Source organism: the organism of the source record quoted next, unplaced genomic scaffold, assembly GCF_019419815.1.
Source record: "Pyrus x bretschneideri cultivar Hongxiangsu unplaced genomic scaffold, Pyrus_bretschneideri_v1 Contig51, whole genome shotgun sequence".
Classification (NCBI taxonomy): domain Eukaryota; kingdom Viridiplantae; phylum Streptophyta; class Magnoliopsida; order Rosales; family Rosaceae; genus Pyrus; species Pyrus x bretschneideri.
Window position 1 is genome coordinate 2,659,689 of NW_025999789.1, and position 23,991 is coordinate 2,683,679.

Here is a 23,991-nt window from a genome sequence, read left to right on the forward strand (position 1 = left end):
TGAGGAAGAAAACGGAGAGGAATCCGAAGGTGGGAATTGTAAAACGGAGCAAAAATAATACAACTCAGATATCATCCCGTCGGATTTACAATTTGATGACCTGATGATTCCGATGGTCTCTAATTCCGATGGTCTCTAAAGATAGACTGAATTAAATTTCTCCGGCAGTGATAAACAATGATAATACAAGGCTTATTATATAGAATTTATGGTAAAAGAAATTATCAAAAAAAATTATAGTTCACTGCTGCCAGTACTAAGCCCGGATAAAGAAGGAGAGAGGGCGTCAGGTAGTCGACAGCTACCACTCCGTTTTTACGTCGAATCCCTATGTTTGCTTACTTTCAATCAATTGCTGTACAACTATATGGTTTCTCTTTCCTATGAATTACATGGTGAATCATGCAAAATACGACGATGAAGACGACGTATCAGCCAGAACCTGCATATATGAATTGAAGAAAGTTAGAAAACCCGAACTGATGAATAAATATTTGAATGTAAGGTTTAGATTGGCCAGCACACACACCTCAAGTTGCTCTTCAGTAAATGAATCTTTCTGAATATTCCATGTATCAGCATGGGTACGTCGAAACTCTGCAACTGCTTTTGTAACCGTAGATTTCACCGGCGATGGCTCTCCACTAAAACGAGCGAGTAAAGTGACATGTTCCGGCAACCAACTGAGAAAACAATGGAAATTGGAAATTGGTGTGAGATGAGACATTCAAACAGTCATCTCCCGGGATAATTAAGATCAAAGAAGTCATGAAATGCTCACTTCCTCCACTACAACATGCCAACATGAATAAATTTGAGCTTGTCATACTTGACAAGAAGGAAAGGGGTCGGTGTTCTTAAATACATTTGAGCTTGTCATAGTTAACGCTGCTAAAACCCAACCTATTAGTGCGATTGTTTGAGCAACCGTTGCCTATATCGGACATGACGTACCTGGGCATATCATAAGGGGCTGACAACACAGAAGCCACCAAAGCAAGTACAGCACCGTGAATAGAAGCTATGGACTGGCTTGAGCTCAACGTTCTGCATTCATAAACAATAAAAGCATATGAGTTCAGGATTAATATAAATTCTGAAATCATATATGAGATGCTTAGTTGCGGTTCTGGACATAAATAAACATAAAATTGCCTCAAGTATGTATCACAGCATAACATTTATCAATGAATACGTGTAGTATTGTATATTAAAAATATGATGTGCACATTTGACTTCAAAAGAGCTTCTAACATGCTATTTGCACATCAAAAGTAGCTTCTTAGGCTGCTGATGTAAAAGTGTATGCTGGAATGTAGGAAGCTACTTTGCAGTGCAAAGAAAATTTCCTTGTCTAAATCATTTTCAACCCATAAAGACGTTTTGTTTCCAGAAAAACTTGATGCGAGACCAGCAAATTGTAGGAATGAACGAGTGAATGTGGAACATGGATAAACAATACACATATTCGAATCCTTTTAAAGAAAGGACATTGTATAACCAAAGAGAACTTTCAAAAGCAAGGGGAGTACCTCTGCTTTCTCTTCCTCTGAAGAGTAGTAGCTTTGGTATAAGCTTTATCGCGAAAGTCTTTAGCAAGATCTTCATCCCCACCCTTCATTAGGCCTGCTAAAACTGCAGCAGCATGCTCTCTTACCTGAGATATAAATTATAAGTTAAAAATATAAAATCTACCTCACATTGAAAATCTAATACCTAAAAGAGTGAGACTCTCAAAATATCAGTGCATCAATGTTTAATGACCATCCTTAAGAAACACCTAAATTCAGTTTTCCTCTGCTTTCTAGATCAGAAGCTTTAAAGTATGTGTGTTGATAGATCTACATTCTATATACGAACGAAAATGTTCAAACGAAAGGAAACATTAAGTCATCGAATAATGAACTATGTTATTATCTTGAACCAGAAACTTGCCTCAACTTGGTTGTCTAAAAGTAGATTTTCAACAGTTCTCCAAATTTGCTGCTTCTCCGCACTTGAGAGGACGAAAGTGTGCCTGTTGTTTAAGAAAATACAAATAATAATAGTACTTTCTTAGTCTACATGCTAGAATCAATATCATATGTTCTGCAGACTGAAACCAGAGGCTCGTAACAGAACAGGAGATGTAAAACATGTAATATACCTATACATAAAAGTTCGCAGATATGTGAGTGTTGCAGATCTGATTCGCCAGTTAGAGTCATTGGCAGAAGAAAGAATCACAGATACAGCCTCCTGGAGATGAGGTCCCCAGAAAATCCTCCACTTCAGCAATTCAAAAGCTGCTTTTGCTAAGGTTGACAGATCTTTACTTGAAGTTTCCTTTGGAAAAAGAAAAACACCAAAATCATTATTCAGATATAAAGATAATTTCTAGCGCCATTACATTAAAATAGAACCATCCAGTAGATTGTTACAAATTGCAATATCAAATCCCTCCTCAAAAGAGAACTTCAATTTCACATACCTGTAAGGATATAACAGGAGAAAGAAGTCCCACAATTACATCCAGAAGATATGAAACTCGGCCAGACTTCAAAGATGAGATGATAAAATGGAAAAGCTTCACAAAATATGAAAATTACAAATCGATCAGTCCAAAACTTTACAAGAATAAAAAGATACTAACAAATAAAATGTAAACAAATAGTACCGTCTCCATCCACTTGACATCATCCTGTGAATCACCATTTGAATTCCCATTCTCAGAACTAATATTTGTTGCGGTATCCAAACTGTCAGACTGGGAAGTATTCTGAATACTCATCAGCACTTCAGATGCTCGCTCTTTCAGAAACTGAACCCAACTTTTCCCATCAAATTTGTTGGCAACATCTCTTTTTGCCCCCTCAAGTGAATGCTCATGATTAAATGACTCATAAAGCTGGATGTTAGAGCACACCACTGAAAGAGTAACACCTAAAGCTTCTCTTACCTGTCCCACAGAAAATATTCCTCAGAACTTATATTTAAAATAAATGAGAAGGTTTGAAATCCCAATGAAAATGCATAACAGGGATAGAGAGAGAAAATAAAGGTTGTTTCTTTCTTTCAAATAATGATGTTATATTACGAGATCAAAAACAAAAGTTATTAGGACAATAATGACACACAAGAGAGATCATTTTGCAATAGTTTAGGTCAATGAGTAACATGGTATTTATACAACCTCCTACAACGATCACTAATCTTCATCACAATGTCAGAATCTCTTACGTTCATGTATCTAATTGGACAAGACTAGAGAATGATGCATTTATAAACAGAAGTCGTGTGATAGTGCCATTCTAAAACGAATGAGTGATTAAAAGTAAATTTAATCAATCTTTTGAAGTATCACCATCCTAGCCAGTAATTTCTTATGAGAAAGCATCTGAAGACGACCTAACCAATAATTTCTTATGAGAAAAGCACTGTTAAGTTCTCCCATAATATCTATTTTATCCATCTGTTCTGCAAAATAAATAGGATAGTTCTATTCACACACCCATTGTTACCTCCCACACCCTTGTTAATTTTGGGCCATTGATCTTCTTCAATTCATTCAATCATACAGTCGAAAATTGTGAGGGTGCATGAGAATTGAGAAGTAAAAATGGGTGTGTGGATAGCATTACCCAATAAAAACAGTAAAAGGCATGCACAGAGTGAAAAGGCTTACTTGGGCAGATGAATGGCACATGCTACCAAGCAGCTCTTCCAGAAGTCTATGATGGAGCTGTACTTCAGTTGATGGCATTGTCTGTGGAGATAATTCTATAAGTGCAGCTGAAAGAAAAGCATAGCGCTTGGCAACTACAGTAGTGGTTACAGTTCCAGGTAAAGGTGTGGCCAAACAATCCAATACTGGTTGCCTCAAAAGAGGAACTCTTGTTCCATGCTTCCCTTTCCCAGTAACAGCGTAACGTATACAGGCTGCCCACTCAGGTATTGACTCTACTGATTGTGATAAGATTATATTCTGCAACTGGGCCAAAATCCAAGTATCCCATGCTTCTAAAATACCGTCAACATCAGAATGCAACATTCCAGCCAATGCTTCAGCAGCAACACACTGCTTAGACCTCTCCTTGGCATTTGCAAACTCCTCTAATGAGCTTTTAAGTGCCAATAGAACAGGCATGCCACATTCCTGTATTAGCCGCTTGAAAATTCTAGCAAAGTTTGAGTAAAATGTGTCACTCCCTAATAAAGAGATCCAAGTAGGAGTGCGTGGCCATGAAGCAGAAAAATCAAAATAAAATCGGGTGATTGATTTGTCTGCGAGGCTCTGAAAAGAACTTCCATGATTGCCTCTGGAAGATGCGCTTTCAGTATCAGTAACAATATGAACATGAGAAAGACTGTTCAAGGTCTCATTGAAAAAACCATCTTCTTGAAATATTTGGGTTAATTCTCCTTCAAGGGATGACTTTCTACTTCCTTGCACATTCCCAGAGGGGAGAGTCTGTTCCCCAGCAGATAGTTTATAAGGTGATTCTTTTAACAGTGTATTTAGTGCGGAAATTGCAAGTATCCTTGTCTGAGGAAGCTGACTTTTTAAATTCTTTAAGAAGTGACCTGGAAAGGCAAATATAAAGAATTTAGAATTTCACTAAAAAAAGGTAACCTGACAAACAAGATTAGTGCAAAAAAGAAAAGGGTCAACCCATGAGTCAATAAAATCATGAACCCACCGGCAGTTTCACTCAAAATTTTTGAGGAGGAAGTTGGGTCATTCCTAGATGACATTGCCAACAAGAGTAGAACCCTATTAGCCATCAGATTGTACCTGAAAAAATATAAAGAAAAAGATTTTTACAATTAACCTTATGGATTTCAATGCCTACGCATTTAAAGCTTCAAGATATGTAAAGTTCGCTTCAAAGAGAAATCTTCACAAAACACCAACCGCTCAGGTATACTTTCACAGTTTTAGCGTTCAAGGGATGCACCAGAAACTTCAAAGATTATAATAGGAGAAAGTCAAAATAGTTTTTCCGACCTAAAAGAAAAGGTACAATATATTTAGTTACTTACCTCCAATGCAAGCCAGTAGAATCAAAACTCATAGAAGTGATCTGAGAAACCAAATCTGCAAAATCTGGTGCTTCTGTATTATTGCCTGATGCCCTGAAAATGCTTCTAGATACTCCAGCAAAGTGAATGTTGTATTTGACAAAAAGCTGCTAGCACAAAATTTATTTTGTTTATGACAAGCACAAAGATTACTTCAGACAACATGAAAATCACATGAATAGCTTTATCAACTTTTACCTCATTGATTGCTTTCTGGGATTTCAGTGATTCATGATGAGAGCTTCAAGAAGAAGAAAGACACATCAGAATTCAGCCTATAACTTCATAAAGAGGAATGCCAAACCCAGCTCGCAACAGATATTGCTACATATATGAAAATTAGCATTACCTTGAAAGAATTCCAAGAATGCACGAAGAGAACGCCTTTGGGTCCTGGAATGACAGAAACATATCAGAAAATCTCATTTTCCAAAATCAGTTGGAGCAATTTGTGTTGAACGACTACCATTGTCAAATGCTTGAGAACTGTCTGTGAGGCAAGGACTGCACATGAACCTAGCACCATATATTCTGGTGACTTGGGATTCCGTAAGTTCTCTGTTAGAGAAAGGACGCACTTTGAAATCATAGATGGCCATCTCTTTATCATCTTTAAAAGAGATTTCCCAGCAAGTCTGGACACCATGTCAAATTTTTAAATAAGATATGGTAACGCGGAATTGCAACATTGGAAACCACTAAGAATCATTGAATAAAAAGTCTGGACACCATGTAAAATTTTTAAATAAGATACGGTAACGCTGAATTGCAACATTGGAAACCACTAAGAATCATTGAAAAAAGTCAGTGCCATAAAGAATCAAGGAACAAGAGGTAAAATTTACCAGTTTGAATAAGTGGTAAAACTAAAACAAGATAACAATGAAGCAAAAGAAAAGGGAATACTTATTCTCCACTTGCAAACAAACCAAGACAAAAGTTGACATGTGATCACATCAATTTCATTCCATATAAGTACGCTGATTCAATATCAGATACAGATGCAGACATGGTAGGGTCCATTTTCTTAAGAAACTATATACGGATGGGAAGTGTTATTGGCACTCCAAAAATCTCATTCTACACTCCTCACAAGTGTATTTTTCTTTCCTAATATAGTAAGTTTGGAGTGTAGAATGAGATTTTTGGAGCGCTAATAACAATTCCCTATATGGATAACCTAATGTGCATTTTGAGTGAACAGTTTATTTGCTACGGCTTCATTATAAAGTAAGGACAAGAAGATTAGAGACTCACAAACGAACAGTTTCGTAGCTATGCAATGAGAGATTGAGAAGATTATCCACCAAAAGATTCACATGGTCTGGTGGACCAAAATTCCCATTAGTACGGTATATATGATAAGATGATTGTGATGATCTCCATGTACTGTGCATAAATGCCTTGTCAATGAGTGCCCACCGCGGCCTGGCACAGAAAACATAATCAGGGTCAAATTCTGAGATAGATATGAATATTCAATGTGACAAAAAGGAGATTCTTTTTGGATAATAAGATCCAGCAAAACTCTAACCTTCTCTTCCCCTTCGAATGAGCAGAATTTATAAAGTTTACTGAAGGTTCTACAATGGCAGCAGATTCTAGTTTCCATGCCTGCCGGTGATTTGACCACTCATCATACTCCAAACTTCCTGCATATAAGGTAAAGAAATTGATGATGAGAAAGAGCATACCCCAAAAGAAGGGGTCGGGATGAGTATTGTCTAGAGTCAATGTCGATTACCATAGTTTCCTAAAGCATCCATAATACGAATAATGAGTATCAACAGGATGCTATCATCTGATTTCTTCTCTAGTATGTATCTGCGCAATGCACAAAGATAAATAAAAAATAAAAAGATTCAGTAAATCAATCTGCACAGAAGAAATGGATGATATCCACAGGAACATTCCAATGTAGACATTACTTGCAGGCTGCATGTATAATGTCAGCAGCATTTTCTCGCAATTTAGTGGTACCAACAGTTGAACCTGTTGCTCCGGCTATTAGAAAAGCAGCATGATTTGGATGTTCAAGGGTCCCATTCCTTGAGGATGGGGCGAAGTCAGGCAGGCAAGACAAAACACCTTGCAATGAAGAATCTATACGCAGAAGAGTCACTTTCAAGTGCTCTTTCTCATCTCCTGGGTTGAAAATGGCATGTATTAGACAATACAGCTTCACTTCCATGCATATAAAAAGGCACTCACATAGAAGTATATTTGCAGGCCATACATCGTTGCATATCAGTTTGATTACTACATACACTAGATCTCACTCCTGATAACAATATCTCCCTTCACTACTATATCTTCCCAAGGAACAACACCATAAAAACAAATTACCTGGATCTGAGTGGATTTTAGTTTCACATATTCTCGAAAGATCATCCAAAGCCATCCGAAAATGACGGTCCAAAAGTTCATTTGCAGATTCAACTTCTTCGACACTTGGGATATGCCACTTGGGGGCCGCCAATGGTTTATCATTGGAATAATCTTTGGTGTTGATCCATTCCTCTAATGCAGCAGCATTTGGATGATGCAAAACACACCTAGAAGAAAAATAAATACTTTATTTTTTTTCCTTTGGCAGACAGATTTCAAGTGTATATTCACAGAGAAATATGAAGCTAGCAAGAAAAGTTAATATACTTGTACTGATCAATAGGATAATAAAGAACCAGGCTTCCAAGGAGAGATCGAAGAAGATGATCACCAGCTCCATTGACCTGTCAAAAAAAAAAATAAAAAATCATTCAGATAATTGAACAATGCCAGAGAGCATCACATTTTGAGACAAATGTAAAGGAAGAAACTGCTGATCGTGAGGAACAATAGCCATCAAAGTTACAAGACCTTCCAAGATGGGGACTCAAAAGCTGAAAGTATAGCCTCTTTGAAGTGATCCTTGTAGCGCAGAAGTGCAGGACCTCCATAACTTATGGCAACTGATAATACTTTTAATTGATAGTCGATTGCTGTTTCAAGAGCTGGAGAAATTGTTGGCTTAACCTGGAATGAAAATAATTCATAATAAAAACCTAGAAGCACAGAAGCATACAGCTTAAACCATTCACAACAGAAAGTACCTTAGTTGAAACAGAAGCGCCACATATTCCTCTACCTCCAAATCCTGTAGCTGGTGTTCCTTCCAAAGAAGAAATAACAGACAATAAAATTGGCTTGACAAGTTGAGTAACTGCTTCTTCTGGGTTGGAATGAACACATGCGCAACAAAGCAGTCCAACCTCTGCAATTGCCCCTGGAAGAATATTTGTCTTCACAAACTTGGAGATCTTCTTCAAAGCCTGCCAGTGATTTGAGGAGAGTTTACAACATGTCGTGACGAAAAGTTAACCATTAAAACACATTGATTATTATGTCAAAACCAGAGAAACCTGATTATAGAGAGGTTGTGAAAGTCTCCCGAGCAAGATTTCAAGCATGCAATAGTAGTAAGGACCATCCTCAACTAGAAAAGTTCCTGACGCTGCCGATGAATGTAGGCCTTCATTCCTGCAGCATCAGTAACCAATTACTCTGACTATAAATAAGTAATAAACTATACAAGTGAAGCAACAGAGAATACATTACTTACGTAACACTGCTTGGTTCCAGGTGTAAGAGTAATGAAAATAGGCGACACAAGAACTCATCTAACCATTCAGAAAACCGAATCATTGGCATGACAGATAGCTCATCAATATTATCATCCAATGAAGACATCTGCGAACATAAGTGAATTAGTAAGACTGTTTATGCACAACCTACAGGCATATTATCAATTTTTGTTAGGGGATTGAGTGCTTACATTGGAAAATATAGAGCCAATTAATTGCATTGTTGCCAAGGTTTTAGGAGGATCATTGGCATCCATACCAAGTAATGCATTGGATAGTGAAACCATCAAAAGCTCAATGAATTCATCACCATTACCAGGATCAACTGATTTTACTGCAGAATCTGATAGGGACGTGAGGAACAATGAACGCCCAACAAATGCTACCGACGTCACTGCAATCTGCAACTGGTGGGTGGCAGTCATCTGACTAGACAAAAAAGGTTGGTAAAGGAGAAGTTAATTCAATGAAAGAACACCACTTACAGGAGCACACATTTCCTATTATATCCTATAAAGTGCATGCAGTTATAGAAAAGAACACTATGTTTTGTAAGCCTCTAAGTTGAGTAGAAGCCTTCATAAAGGACAATCAAGAAAACATTTTCTAGAAATAGTTTTCCCAACACTTACCAGAAAGAAGAAAATAAATTCCAAAGAAAATTCTTTCCAATAAACTTTTCCCGCAGAAATATTCCCTAAAATTCTATTATAAAGCCACAAATTGTCTGTATTCAGTAGTTCTAGAATAAAGACAAAAAAAATCAATATGACTGACCGTCTCCAAGGCCATTTGGAAGCGAGATGCGACAAAAGGAAGGACCAAAGTAGGCTCCACATAAGACAAAATCGAAGTGGCAGCAGCAACTGTTTCAGAAAGATGTTCATTCTTGCTATATTGACCACGATCAATTAACTTAAGCACCACCCTGACAAAGAAATTCCTTTCTGATCTTCCTAGGTACTGTTTATCCTGTCTATCTTTATCAATGCTCCTGTAATAAGAGTAATTTAGTGGAAAGAGGACAAAATAGGCCTAAGCATACAAAGAAAATATGTCATATCATGTAGACAGATTCTTACAGTTGTTCATGCTGTAAGCGTTTCCGGAATGAAATTACCAAAAAGAGCAAAAAGCGTTCTAATGCATAAGTCCAGCGACCACCATTAGAAGGGTGGTAATATCTACAAAAACGAACACCAGTAAAAACTCAATAACAGATGCTCAGAACAAGCGACATGCTTTTAAACAACATAACAGAGAAAAAGAGAATTCAAACTGAGTATTTGAGTATACAAACTGTTCTAAGAGGTTGACCAATTTTTCAAAATGCTCCTGTGCTGAGCTACCAGGCCTTTGCAAATAGACCTGCAATTTCAGTCATAATATCTCTCACTCTACTATCAAGGAAGCATTTATATAGAGACAAAAATCATTTACAATGCAAAATGTTGCGCATGGCACATAAATTATAAACTCACAATGGTCTTTGCGATGGCCTTTGCTGGGGTAACTGTCTTATTGGAGAACAAGAATCTTGTGTATCTTGGAACATCCACAGAAAATGGATATGATCCACTTCCATTTGCCACAGGAACCTTAACATAAAAGATAAAAACATTGAAACTTTTATTATATTCAATACACTTATAACAAGTTTACTACCATTACAAGCCAAGTCACAGTATAATTATCAATAATAGTATAGCATACATCAGTCAAGATTTAGTTGTATTTCGATTACAACAAGCTTTGGAAAATAGCAAATCATGTTCAGCAACAAAATTCAAACATCAAGGAAAATGCAAGTAACCTAACTCTACACAAATTCAAAGTTGCCTTGAAGGGCTTACTCACTCACCTCAAACATATTTAAGTATCTGGTGAAAAGTGCGGGCAGGTAACACTCCCAATCAATCAACTTGTAGTTCTTTACAACACGAGCTATAACAGCTGCCCATTGACTGTTCCAAAATTGGCAATTGGGTATCGAGTCCCAGAGGTGGAAAAACTCTTTAATCCAATCGCTGTAAAACCAAGAATACAAGGTGACTTCCATGACAATCATGTTGAAAACAATAAAGGAACAAGAATATGAGATACATGTGCTCCTTACTGCGAAAAGAAGTCCTGGTTGTCCAAGTTTGTAGGAAGAAACAGTCTAACAAATCCAGAACCCTCGAAGGATGAATTATGCCAGGGATTTTCCAATAAAGATCTGCACAATTTGTTTCATTAAACAAATAGAAACAACAATGAGGGAATGAATGAAACAGTTGTAATCACCTATCATGCAGTTCTATGTAAAAGTGAATGTGCACACGCGTGTGTATCTATCTATATAAATGAAAACAGAAACAAAAAAGAAACATGAAAAAAATAAATGCAAATGTGACTTGATCATGCGGTACAGTATTTTAATCCTTTTGACTGATGAAATATCAACAGTGTCAAACATCCTAGAAATCATGCACCCCAGTCCCACAAGGGAAAAGGGTCTCAAAGTACTTACCTAAACTCGGACCATATCTCAAAGGCAGAACCTGGTGGGAAGAACTTCCGGCAAGACCGAACAAGAGAAGTAGTAGCCTCAAAATGTCGTTGTCTCAATCTCCAGCCTTCTGGACCTGTATTCCTGTAAAATGTATCAATATATGAAGTTCTTCAAAAGCTATCTATGCTATACCAATTTAATTGAGAAGTTAGTAATCAAGCCAAATATTTCAAAAGAAACAATAATATGAACTATACAGCTTCATTAAAGCCATATCCAGGTTAAACACCGCATAAAATTAAGCATGTGAAGTCAGATTGGTTACCATCTTCCTTCAAGTCATTGGCTTCCTTATTTAAGAACACCTTTTCTTTCAAATCCATAGTTCGATTGCATTCACAAGGAATCATGAACTTATGTACATAAATTTGTCCTGTCTAGAAAAAGATGGTCGTATCTTAAATATTTCTATGTACCGAGGTTGCACCCCTTTGCAGCTATAATAAATTTACTTATGACTACAGAACAAGCAATAAATTAATTAACTATGAAAGAAAAAGGCAGTACGTTTGAAGGTGAATATATAAGACTCACCTAGTGAAATGTGTATGGATCAATGTTTCGTACAAAGGCCGCCATTTTAATTTCAAAGACAACTTCTTTCGATGCTTATTGAGTAGTTTGACTAGGATGTTTCCCCATCTAACCTATCAATACAAATCGAACCCACATTTAAGAAATACTGGCGACAAGCATGTCATTGAAAAATGAATTAAAGGAAAAATCAACTATGCAAAGTATTACCTGGGCATAAAGCTTATTTTGCGATACATAAAACAATTCCAATCCAAATTCAACAAGAACAGTTACATCTTCCAAGGAGACTTCACTTTTCGCCTTGAGGAAACTGCATCACAAATTACACATCCAACTTCGATATGGTTTAAGTGCAGCAACACTAACACATTCATTGCTTCCAAAGCTCGAGTATATTATTTAAATGATGAACACAAGTAATTCGGATTTCAAATTTAACAACACCCCAGTTCGAATAGCAGAATTTAACACAAACCCAATTCCAAAATAACAAAATATTTAGAAACCCAATAATTTGAACAAAAATGGAGAGGAAAGATAGTGAATTGGGTGAGCTCACAGGTCGATAACAGAAACCCATTTGAGAGTGGCATAGACGGATTCAGGATCGTCGTGTTTGTACGAGTTCTTGACGGAGGAGACGACCCAAGAGAAGGACTCCTTCTCCTTCTTCGACTCCTCGGCCACCGGAGGCGGCAGCCATGCATTGTAGAGATGCATAGTTTGCAGGATTTGCTCTGTGTATTGGTGATCCAGAAGAGAAAGGGAATGGATTTGAGAGTGAGTTTGTGGGGATTTATAGTGAAAGCATTCGAAGACTTTGGGTTCAGCCTGCCTTTCTGAACAAGAAAGTTGGGAAATTGAGAGAGAGAGTTGAGGGAGACGGATTGGGGTTTTCTTTCTGGCTTGTGTGATAGATGAAGGAGGGGGGTGACTGACTGGCTACCGGGGACTGGTTTTTTTGTTCACTTTTACGTGCTTCGTAAATATTTTCCACTCAACGTTTTATATTGTTGAACATATCTCTTAACTTTATCATTTTGATAATTTCATAAAAAAATTCTGGTAAACAATGAACAAAATGATAAAAGTATCTTAATTTAATCAACAATGGTCGATTTGACAAAAATTAAGGATATTTTTGTCTTTTTCTCCTTATTTAATATAAATTTTTAACGAAATTACTAAAATAATCGATGGTGAACAAATTAAAAACTAATTCTATCGATTTTTCGGATAAAGTAAAGAGTTACCAATCACGAAGACCATTTTAGTGAAGAAAAAAAAAAAACCCTTTGCTTCATGAGGTTTCTGTACCTAAATCTCATCCTTGAGTCCCATCCGAACGCACAAATGTTTTATTTTAAACTTTGGACGAGATTTGTGTTTTCTAAAAGGGAAACCTAAATCTCCAATGGAATACGAACAATGGTATATTTTCCATTAATAGTTATTACATTACTCAATATTCCAACCATATATGATAGAATATTCACTTTTTTGGAATAATTTTAAAAGAAACAATTATATTTAAAATATAAAATAATGGACCGTGGATGCATGGAAGAAAGGTAATATTCTAATTTCCACTTTTGAGACATTTTATGACTCAAATTTTGATCATTGGGCATATTGAACGGTTCATTTTGATTCAAATAATTAGCGGCTCGTTTCAAAATACTTTTGAAAAGACTAAAAGTGCAATTGATGAAATTGATTTTGGCACCAAAAGCCTTTAAGTGGTTTTTTTTTTTTTTCAAAAAAAAAAAAAGCACCATATATATGCTTCTTACAATAAGCACTTAAGTATTTTTCAAGATCACTTGAATTTTTATTAAAGATTGATTTAAAAATATTTTCATTAAAAACGCTTTCAGTTATTTTAAATCATTTTCTAACGAGCCCTAGGACTCATGGAAATCACTAGTTAAAAAGAGATGATATTGATTTGTAAAGGTATCGCATATGCTTGCTCAACAAGTTTTTATTCTTTTAATATAGAGAACTTTAACGAAAGCTCCGGTGTTGTTCACTTTAACGAAAAACCATATTTTTACACTAAATAGTCAATCTTGATACTATTTACTTTACCCTTTATTTTGTCCTTATCGTTAAAACTCAAAATTTTCAAACTTTTTTCATTAGTTTTCCTTTTAATCTATTGGGGCAATTTTTTCTTATGGAGAATATTCTTGCTTACAGTGTTTAAAAGAAGTGACATGGATTGTATAAACGTCATCTCACATATGCTTGCTCAATAAGTTTTCATCTTTTTTGTTTTTTTTGGGGGCCAATTAGTCTTTTTGTTGAGACTACTTTTGTGCACTACAATTGAGTGATGATGATTATGACCTGATCTAGCTGTTACACGAAATTTAAAAATAAATTAAATTAAATTGATGAAATTAACATTCAAATCAAATACAACGTCTTAAAAGAGGACGTCCTGAATGAAATCAAGGAAAACCCCATTTCATATTAAGGCACTTCTATCAGTAAGTGCGAACTTTGGTACCCAATTTTAATATTTAAACTCATTGGATGACGGATAGTATGGTAGTAATTTTTGTACCGCTTAAGAGTGTTGGGCAAAAATGTTTTCTTCTGTTGTTCGTATGATGCAAGCAAAAATGCTCTTGGCATAATAAAGTGTGTTTAGTTGACTAAATGGACGATGGATTTCAATGGCCAAATTGCAAGCCACGCTCAAGGTAATAAAAATAACGGCCTGGATTTAATTTATCAATAGATTTGTGAACCCATTAAACCCGCCAAAGAAATCACCCACTGCCACCAGTAGCAAAGCCAACATAAGGTCATTGGCTGCTTATGTTCGCAATAACTTCATAGCCCCAATGTATATTTATATAATATTTGTATACGACTAATATACACAACTGCATCAAACTAAAAAAAAAAAAAAAGAGTCAAAAACACTAAATTACAACGTGCTACTTCTTTTGTGCAACCCTATGTATAGTTATTATAGTATTCTTGTTTCTTTGTTTTGTCATTTTTACTATTTCTTGTGTGCGACTCTATGTCTATAGCAAGTGTTCGATAAATTGCCTCACTCGACACACTTCGGTAGAAATCGACAAAATACGACATAACTCGCCAAGTACCCACTAAGAGATCGACACAATTATCTAATAAACGTTTTTGACCAAAATTATGACCCCACTGTTCACAAATTCTGGTTCTGTCACTGACTGTCACTATTGGACTTTTCCCCCCACAAGTAGCAGATATGCCATGGCCGCCTTCAACCCACCCTTGGTAGATCCGCGTGCCTAATGTGTTTTTCGGCCTTATACCATCTCCAAAGGAAATGTCAAATTATAAGAGTCAAATTACACAACTGCATCAAACTAAAATAAAATAAAAAAGAGTCAAAAACACTAAATTACAACGTGCTACCTCTTTTGTGCAACCCTATGTATAGTTATTATAGTTTTCTTGTTTCTTTGTTTTGTCATTTTTACTATTTCTTGTGTGCGACTCTATGTCTATAACAAGTGTTCGATAAATTGCCTCACTCGACACATTTCGGTAGAAATCAACAAAACACGACATAACTCCCCAAGTACCCACTAAGAGATCGACACAATTATCTAATAAACGTTTTTGACCAAAATTATGACCCCACTATTCTCAAATTCTGGTTCTGTCACTACTGGATTTTTCCCCCCACAGGTAGCAGATATGCCATGGCCGCCTTCAACCCACCCTTGGTAGATCCGCATGCCTAATGTGTTTTTCGGCCTTAGACCATCTCCAAAGGAAATGTCAAATTACAATGATGGCTAACGTGACAATTTGAAGTCTTATGTCAAATTTTGTAGTTCTCCAACCGAATTGTCAAATATTATTTTATTATTTAAATAGAACTTTAAATGATTGTAATTATTAAAAAATGTTGAAACAAAATTTTTATTTGTTGAAATGTTAGTGGAACAAGGGACCCACTATTAAAATGAATTAAAAATAAATTTGACATCAAATCACTAAGTCTTCAAATCCAATCAGTAAATAATATTTCGAATGGAGAGACTTTTGATGTTAAATATATACAATGATATTCTATCTAAGATTTTGACATCTCTCTTTTAGAGATGCTCTTAATTCCTACCAATCAAATGGACCCAATATATTAGACCCAAGCTACCATCTAAAGCCCATCAGAGACTGAGAAAATGTGACCGTTGAGAGAATAAAATAAACGGCCAGAAAATGGGACCGTTTGGAGAAAAAGTTACCGTTGCCGGCTGACCCTCATGGCTCTCAGGCTCTTCCCAACAAATATAAATACCTCGGAATCCTTCATCTCCCTCCACCAAAAGCAATCGATACTAATCATCTCTCTCACTTACTCGCTCTCTCTCACTGCAAATTCTCAAGCTTTCTCTCTCTAAATTTCAATTACTTTGTTAAAATCTCACTTTCTGCATTTTGTTTTCTGCAATTTCATTTTTTTTATCTTTCGAGCTTCCATTTTTAAGCATTTCTTTACCAATGGCCGGAATGAAAGATGCCCACATTGTCGAAATCCCGGTAGACGAAGAGCATCAGCATAAGCTCTCGTCCGCCATGACCATCATTTCCGCAAACCAACACCACCCGCTAATGGAAATCTCTGAATCTCCCGGCCATCTCTTGCTCCTCAAGCTCTGGCGAAGGGAAGAAGACCTTTTCGCCAGGCGCATTGCCGGAAAGGAGTCCAGAATGGACTCCATCCGCCGCGAAATCTTTCAGCTCTGCTGCTTTTTCTTGATCTTTCATGGGTTCTTCACCACCATCCTGTTCACTTCTTCGGTTAACAAATCCGAAGACCACGTCTGTCATAAATGGTGGATTCCCAGCGTTTTGTCGCTCTCGACCTCTTTTGTGTTTGTGTTTTTGGTGCAGGTGAATCTTTGGAGGTACTGGAAGGTGTGGAACCAGTTGCAGAGGGCGAAGAGCGAGAACAGAGCTCTCACTAGGTCTATTCAAGAGCTGAGGATGAAGGGGGCGAGCTTCGATTTGTCGAAGGGGCCGCAGATCGGGAAGAGGATGAAGAGCTCGAGCGTTGAGATCAAATGGAAGCCACTGACTTGGTGCTCTCAGTATCTCATTACCATCTGCCTTGTTTGCTTTGCAGGTTTAATGTTTCCTGTTTCGAAATTCATGCTCTGCGGATTCTGAAGATGTGAGCTTGGAGGTGTTTGCTAAGCTGAGAATGATAGCATTCAAGATGTAGCAGAAGCAGAAAGGGAAAGACAGGCGGCAGAAAGCGATCCTTCAGACCAGCCAGCCAGCGGAGATCAACACAACTGACCTCAGATGGGTTCTCCCATCAATCTCCTGGCAATTGCTCAACTCTTTCCGTCAAGCACTCACCAGTGATCTGATCGGAGTCTTCATTCAACAATTGGGAAGCCTGCAGAAAGCAATCCTTCGAACCAGACAACCAGCGGAGCTGAACACAATTGAATTCAGCCGGTCACTTTTTCCGTCAACCAGTCACCGATGATCTGATCGAAGTCGTCATTCAACGCTTGGGAAGCCTATCAGATATCTATAATGGTATTCCAAATGTTTTGCTGCTGCAAAATCATCCTCTCATTCAATGTCCAAAAGGGGGATGAAGCATCTTTGGTCCGATTACTAGCCAGACTCATTCGAACAACCAAATTATACTCCATCCTCGGCTACAGATCATTCGAGATGAAAGAGCGGAAACAGAAATTTTATCTCCACACTACTTCTGAAGCCTATTGCACTCACTCAAACAACGAAATTATACGAAATTATACTCTCCTTTCTTTGTACACGTGATTCAATGTTAACTTCTCATAATTCATTCAATACAGCAATACAATTGTGTCATACTACAAGCACTTTTTATCGAGAATAAAATTGTAAATTTATCTCGCGCGATACTTGTTTTCAACAATATGAAAGTTTAGAATCAAATACATTTACTTGAGAAAGTCCGCACGGAGCCTTGTCTTGAAAATAGAACTGTCAGCATAGTCGTTCTTTTGGACGTAATGTAAGTTCAGAACCACAACAGTCGCGTCACATGCACAAGACTGCTCCATTTACAAGCCAAAAGAGAAGCGCAAAGCTTAGGTTGCACTTTTGAAGCCAAATATCCTAAAAACACCTGCAACAAATTAAGGTAACCAAACACGCATAAGTTAAATGTGCCTTGCGTGTATGAATGAGCTTAGTGGAAGAAAAAACGGCAAACCTTCATCAGTTTGGTATTTGTTCTTGTCATCTCCAGCATATGCAAGTAGATTGGATTTGGGATTCCACTCAACGCTGTTCATGGCAGCCCTACATGGAATTTGATGCACTGTCCGGCCGGTTTGCACATTTGACTGTTTTATACAGCAGCAATATCATCATTACTACTATTTTCAGGTCGGCGTAATAAAAGATGGATTTCATAGGAATGACCTAGCTACATTATTTAATAAAAGAAAGTACTTCACAGAACATATATCTTAGTTAAAAAAACAAAGATAAAATGGGCTAAGCTAGAAAACAACGTCACTGTACAGTGAACAGACGGTAGCCCTTGTAACCAGACATCCACCCACAGGGAGAATGTACTTGGAAAGATAAAAGCCAGGAGTGGTAAGCCACATAAGGCACTTACTATATCAATGAATAAGTCTTCGCTGGCAGACGCAAGATACTCTCCAGTGTGGTTGAAGCTTATTGTCCTCACAGGCGATCTGAGAAAGGTACGTAAAGAGGTTGTTCAAGGACTAGGGATGCTTATGATTAAAGTCTACCTGACAAACTAGTTATCCAATAACTGCAGAGTTAGAAGAAATATAATTGAATTGTACAGGAATATACATGGTTGAACTTACTCAAGTTTTGGAAATGTTTTCACACAGAGCATCTCTGAGATATCCCACAGGCTCACCAAGGAATCAGCACTCCCAACAGCAAAATATCTGTCAAGGTACAAAGAGCACTAGAAAGAGTACAAGGCAAGTAGGTCTTCCTGTGACAGCGTCACGAGAATATTTTGGAAAAAAAATTAAATATAACTAAATAAATTGAGCATATAACCCTTTTTTATAGTGATTGGATCGAAGATGGTGGAGTTCAATAGGCAGCACCAACTAATATAGCAAGTTAATAGCCCAGATGACATCAAAAAGCGTTTTTCTCTCTTAAATAATTTAAAAGATAATACATCTTTGTAGTAAACCTTCCAAGTGGGTCAATGGCAATGCAATAACACCCAGCTGTATGAGCCATGAGGGTGTCGACTGGTTTAAGAGATGGGTATGCTAGTACTTCAACCGTACCTGAGCAAAAGAATATATAATAAAATATCCATTCCAAGTTCCAACATATAGAAAGAATAGAGATTACTTAAAGACAGTTTTTCTCACCGTTTCCAGTCGTCAAGAAGAAAATTTCACTTGTTGTGCTCCAAGCAATTTCATTAACCTGGAAACTTAGAAGACTGTCCAATAAGTATTTGAGGTGCAGAGACAGATGCTATAAACAGGATTAGGGGGTATCCCTTGTACTAGGATGAAGCAATAGGCGGAAGGATCACATAAATGGTTTACAGATAAGTTACACATGTTTTCACAACTATGAATCAGTCATACTACTTAGTGGCTCTACTGGCAAAAAATCTTTGAAAACATAATCATGTGGATACAGAATAGTAAAGTCAAATTTTTTGAAAAAATTAAAAAGCACCAATGTTCAATGAAACAGAAAGAATTTGGGTTGACAATTTCTGAATTTCATAAATTTTACGACTTCAACACCACCATGAAAATAGAGGAGATATGATTAACATCAAATGTGTGGAGAAATCGATCTTGTGATTTGTGTTCTACAACCATAAGCTCTTAAGGTCAGTTTCTAACGTTACATATGAAGATCATACAGAAATTGAATGACTTCTCAAGATTAAGCACCATTAAGCATCACAGTTTTTTTTGAAAAGCCTCATGCTGATGAGACAATATAGATAAGTATCATACACGAAATGTGAAATAGAAGGGGGAATGGGTAAAAGTATCCCTTTTGATAATTACCTCGTAATTGAACTTTCGCTTGTGAATTGGCTTAAACTTCCGAACATCCAAAATTGTTAGTTCATCATCCTACATTTGAACAACGGGCCAAAATACAGCTTAAGAACAGCAATAAATAGCTCTTAGCTACTGATACCCACCACTCAGAATTCCACAGAATGAAGTTACTGAACCAGAAACTGCACAAAACCCGTGGAACGAGGTTTGGAACAACTCAACTTACCCTATTACCAACGGCGATGTGCGTCCCATCAGGTTTATAGGTGATGTTAATGTTCTCCCCACTAAGTTCTGCTAGCTGTGCACATTTTCCACCTGAAGCACCCACATAGAGATAACATCAAATTCACATCTTGGTACCTAAAAAATGAAAAAATAAAAACTTGAAAGAGCAATGACTCACTCCGAGCATCCCAAAGACGAACCGTCTTGTCCCCAGAGGCAGTGGCAATTAAATCAGCATGCTTGGGGTCCCAACACAGCTGATCCACACTATCTGTGTGCCCCTTCAATTCAATATCTTTAGCCTTAGCCTGTAACATATATAAATAGATATACATAAACATAAATATAACTCAGATAAAACCTATGAATTTATTGGAAATTTGAATAAATTAACCTGGAAAGAGCTGAGCTTTACATGTCCATGGGGCTCAACGTGCCAAACCCTAGCAGTTTGATCAACAGAACCCGACGCAAGCTTCGTCCCCGTGCAGTTCCAAGCCACAGAATGCACCTTATCAACAAAGAAACGAACAAATTTAGCAAATTGAAAACGGACGCAAGAGATTTAGGTTTTGTGGAGACTGCGATTGGATTACGAAATTTAAAGAGAGAGGGAAAGAGAGAGAGAACTTTCTTCTTGTGGCCCTGGTACTCTCTGCTACTGAGATTCTTAAAGGGTATTGCGGGTTCCTCCGTTTCTGCCATTGTTGGCGAGCTTCAAGGTCTAAATGGTTACTTTCGCTGTTACCAGTAGCGGGTAGATTAATCAGTCCCTCCAAATTACTTGGTTTCATTCGGTTCGATTTTTTTTCAAAATCGAAATTTTTGGTTCGATTTGGTTAGATTTTTTTAGTTTTCGTTTGATTTTCTTTTGCTCAGTTTCGACTTGTTTTCGGTTTTTTTTTTTTTTTTATTTAATTTTAATTTATAAAAATTAAACTACTTTTAATATGAAGTTTATAAGAGAGACTCGCACTGGTAGACTAATAATAAGAAAATAGAGAAAGTGGAAAAATAGTTGTATATATACAAAATCATATAAACCAATTATATTCTACCAGCAACCTCAATTGCAAAGAAAAATGATAACTATATCCATTACAAAAGCAAACAAATAAAAAAGATCTTATAAGTTTCAAAGCCTTCCAAAATTTCTTCTATAACCAATGAAATATCCTCTCTAATTAAACCAAATATGCTCTTTGAAAAAGCCTTAGGCTTAGTTTCAAACTTGGCTACAAAGTTTTACAAAAGAAACATAATGGGCATACATCCATAAAGTATAAAGGATTCAATTTCCGAACTTCCAAAACCGAAACCGAACCAATAAGGTTTGGTTTTGTTTGGTTTTCCTTTTTAGTTTGGTTTTTTCGATTTTCGGGTTTTTGGTTTGGTTCAGTTAACAGTACGGTTTTTTTTTTTTCGATTTTTGAACTCATCCCTACCTCCAATTACATGAAAGAGGCTCATCTTACTTTCTTTTTCATTTTTTATACAACGACATTTACACTAAGAATGTTGACGAAAAAAAAATGATATTGCACTCGTTATTTACGATATTTGAATTTAAAATCTTCTCATTTAATGCTAATTGTAAGACTTAGCTCATTATCTCATCCATTATTGTAAATAATATCATTTATTTAAAAAAATAAAAAAAACTTCTCATTTGATAATACATTATTGGCCAGAAACATTTTGTATAAGTTACTTACATTGTACTTGGAATTGTTACCGAGTATTGATATGTAAAACTACATATTTTTCTTAGCCTCCAATTTATACATGTAATTTGGCATACTCCACCACAACCACCATATCAAAAGATTCAGAAAATGTAAATGCAACATCATCTACCTAAGTACAACGTCCGTCATATTCTCCCCCCACTCCATCAAGTTCTATGATCCATCATTCTGCAAGACTTCTCAAAACCTAAAACCATCGGCATTGAGTTGTAAGTAGAGCAATTGAGCTCTAACGTAAAGAATTTTTCAGTTTGTTGAGAATACAACGGGTTACAACAAGTGTTATAATACAAGTGCTTAGAAAATTAAAAAAAATTGGCAAATTACACAAAACTACTTCAACTTTGAGTTGAACCACAATCTGATATCTCATTTTGTAAACATTGCAATGTCATACCTCAACTTATGATTTCGTTGCAATGTGAGACCTTCTTCAATTTTTCTATCAATTTAGTTGTTAAATGATGATGTGGCATGAGTGGTGCCCATTTATCAGACTGCAATGAATTCATAAGTTAAGGTATAACATTGTAATGTTTAAAACACGAGGTATAAGATTGTGATTCGACCCAAAGTTGAGGTAGTTTTGTGTAATTTGCTCTAATTTCAACCACTTATAAAAACACTTGATGTACCGAGTGTGTTATGATTGTGTACATTGGATGTTCATGTTGAGTAGTTGGGTGTACATTGGATATTTATGTTAAGTGGTTGGGGTAGTAATTTACGAAGAAAATTTTAAGTGTGTCAGAAACACGATCCAATATACCAAGTGTTATAATATAAGTGGTTAAAGTTTTTTTTTTAAGTATCCAAACACTTGTAATATAACACTGATGTATCGCGCCGTGTTCCCATCACACTAAAAAATCTCTCTTATCCACGAATGAATAGTAAGTAGGTAGGTTAAGTAATATAAATAGGTAAGCTAGGTTGTTATACATCTCCAACACACAGCCGTATCCTCCCACACTCTGTAAGTATATATATAAATTTGAAATGTTTTCTTAATCATGAAAATAATGGGAAGAGCTCTTTGTTTCGACATCAGTAATAAATAATTTATAAACAGTAATAGCTTTGGTTATTTATGTTATACAAATGTTAATTTTTTTCTTCATTTCTGTTGATTATTTGTTTTAGTTTTCATGTAACGCGCCAGTAGGTCTTTAATGTTGTCATACATATCCAGAATACTAAAGCTTTTTGGAATGGAAGGGATAGGAAAGAAGGAATACTCCGCTTTACCCTTCCCTCCACCTCCACCTACATGATTCCCCACCCTCTGTTCCTAATCCTTTCCATTTGACTCTGTCCTTCATTGAGCATTCCTTCAATGTCTGCATCAACTACTCAACACTACGATTTTTTGCAATTTCTTGGAAGGTGCGTAGAGCTTCGAGTTTTCTTATCACTCAAGTGTTCCCACCACCTCATTCCCGCTGTGTGCCCTCGTTGGCACTGTTTCTCGTGGGTTGGTTCCTACCAGTGGCAGCGAGGAGTGGCGACTGCCCCTCCCCTAGCAGGAAAATACGCCTAAGAGCGCTGGTTCAGCCCCTCCGCTCTCGTCGGAATTCATGGCACCTATAAAAATTGGTTTTGACCAATGCACTGTCTTGGTCAAATTTGCAGAAGAAGGGCAATAGTTTGGTTGGATTTGCAGAGGAATGACAAAGATTGAGGGGAGTTCTCGTCTGAGTTCCTAGAAACAAAACAGTGAAGACGTGATCGAGGTCCAAAACGGATAATATCGTGTTAACGGGCCCGTGATGTGACATTGCGAGACATCAAATTTGACTCCCGCCTCTTCCATGTGAAGTGCTTGAACGCATTCGACGCCACTCATGGATGATGTGATTTGCACAATTTTCAATTAGATTCATATAGTTTTCGATCCATCCGGCATTACAGTTCAACTAAAGAAAGCAAAGGTTTTAAAATATGCGATCACTTCTCTAAATGCTATCGTTGCCGATGATTTATTTTACTTTGTTCAATAGTTTTACTTGTCACTTCTATGTCCAACTAATGTATCCATTTGAATATCCACTGGGATTGGGAAGATACAAGTTTTGTTCAGAACTAATCCGTCTTTTATCTTCAACGTTGATTAAAATTTTGACGATTGCAAAAATTGTCGATTTAAACACTATTGGTGGGAATGGTTGTGATATTTA

The 23,991-nt window shown here is 36.7% G+C and overlaps 3 protein-coding genes across 3 annotated transcripts; 1 reads left to right on the top strand and 2 right to left on the bottom strand.

Moving 5' to 3' along the window:
* Positions 1-129: 129 nt before the first annotated feature.
* Positions 130-12,573, bottom strand: LOC103940397 (proteasome activator subunit 4). Its single transcript, XM_009350511.3, has 35 exons — positions 12,335-12,573; positions 11,983-12,085; positions 11,773-11,885; positions 11,197-11,319; positions 10,801-10,902; positions 10,546-10,711; positions 10,166-10,282; positions 9,985-10,052; positions 9,767-9,868; positions 9,462-9,678; positions 8,876-9,109; positions 8,663-8,790; positions 8,463-8,580; positions 8,154-8,372; positions 7,921-8,076; positions 7,717-7,793; positions 7,408-7,616; positions 6,990-7,206; positions 6,806-6,885; positions 6,596-6,713; positions 6,319-6,489; positions 5,528-5,696; positions 5,411-5,454; positions 5,260-5,302; positions 5,023-5,168; positions 4,680-4,774; positions 3,665-4,563; positions 2,657-2,938; positions 2,471-2,566; positions 2,147-2,325; positions 1,936-2,017; positions 1,533-1,657; positions 955-1,047; positions 530-683; positions 130-442 (listed from the first exon to the last, which is right to left on the bottom strand). Exons 1-35 carry the CDS (start codon positions 12,493-12,495, stop codon positions 401-403), a joined length of 5,448 nt encoding a protein of 1,815 aa, XP_009348786.2. The 5' UTR covers positions 12,496-12,573; the 3' UTR covers positions 130-400.
* A 3,367-nt stretch (positions 12,574-15,940) lies between these two features.
* On the top strand, positions 15,941-17,643 carry LOC103940393. Its single transcript, XM_009350506.3, has one exon. It carries the CDS (start codon positions 16,291-16,293, stop codon positions 16,957-16,959), a length of 669 nt encoding a protein of 222 aa, XP_009348781.1. The 5' UTR covers positions 15,941-16,290; the 3' UTR covers positions 16,960-17,643.
* LOC103940394 (THO complex subunit 3) lies at positions 17,593-20,908 on the bottom strand. Its single transcript, XM_009350508.3, has 11 exons — positions 20,697-20,908; positions 20,482-20,577; positions 20,245-20,374; positions 20,065-20,156; positions 19,842-19,910; positions 19,179-19,236; positions 18,992-19,091; positions 18,645-18,731; positions 18,425-18,503; positions 18,011-18,143; positions 17,593-17,923 (listed from the first exon to the last, which is right to left on the bottom strand). Exons 1-11 carry the CDS (start codon positions 20,769-20,771, stop codon positions 17,886-17,888), a joined length of 957 nt encoding a protein of 318 aa, XP_009348783.2. The 5' UTR covers positions 20,772-20,908; the 3' UTR covers positions 17,593-17,885.
* Positions 20,909-23,991: the final 3,083 nt, after the last annotated feature.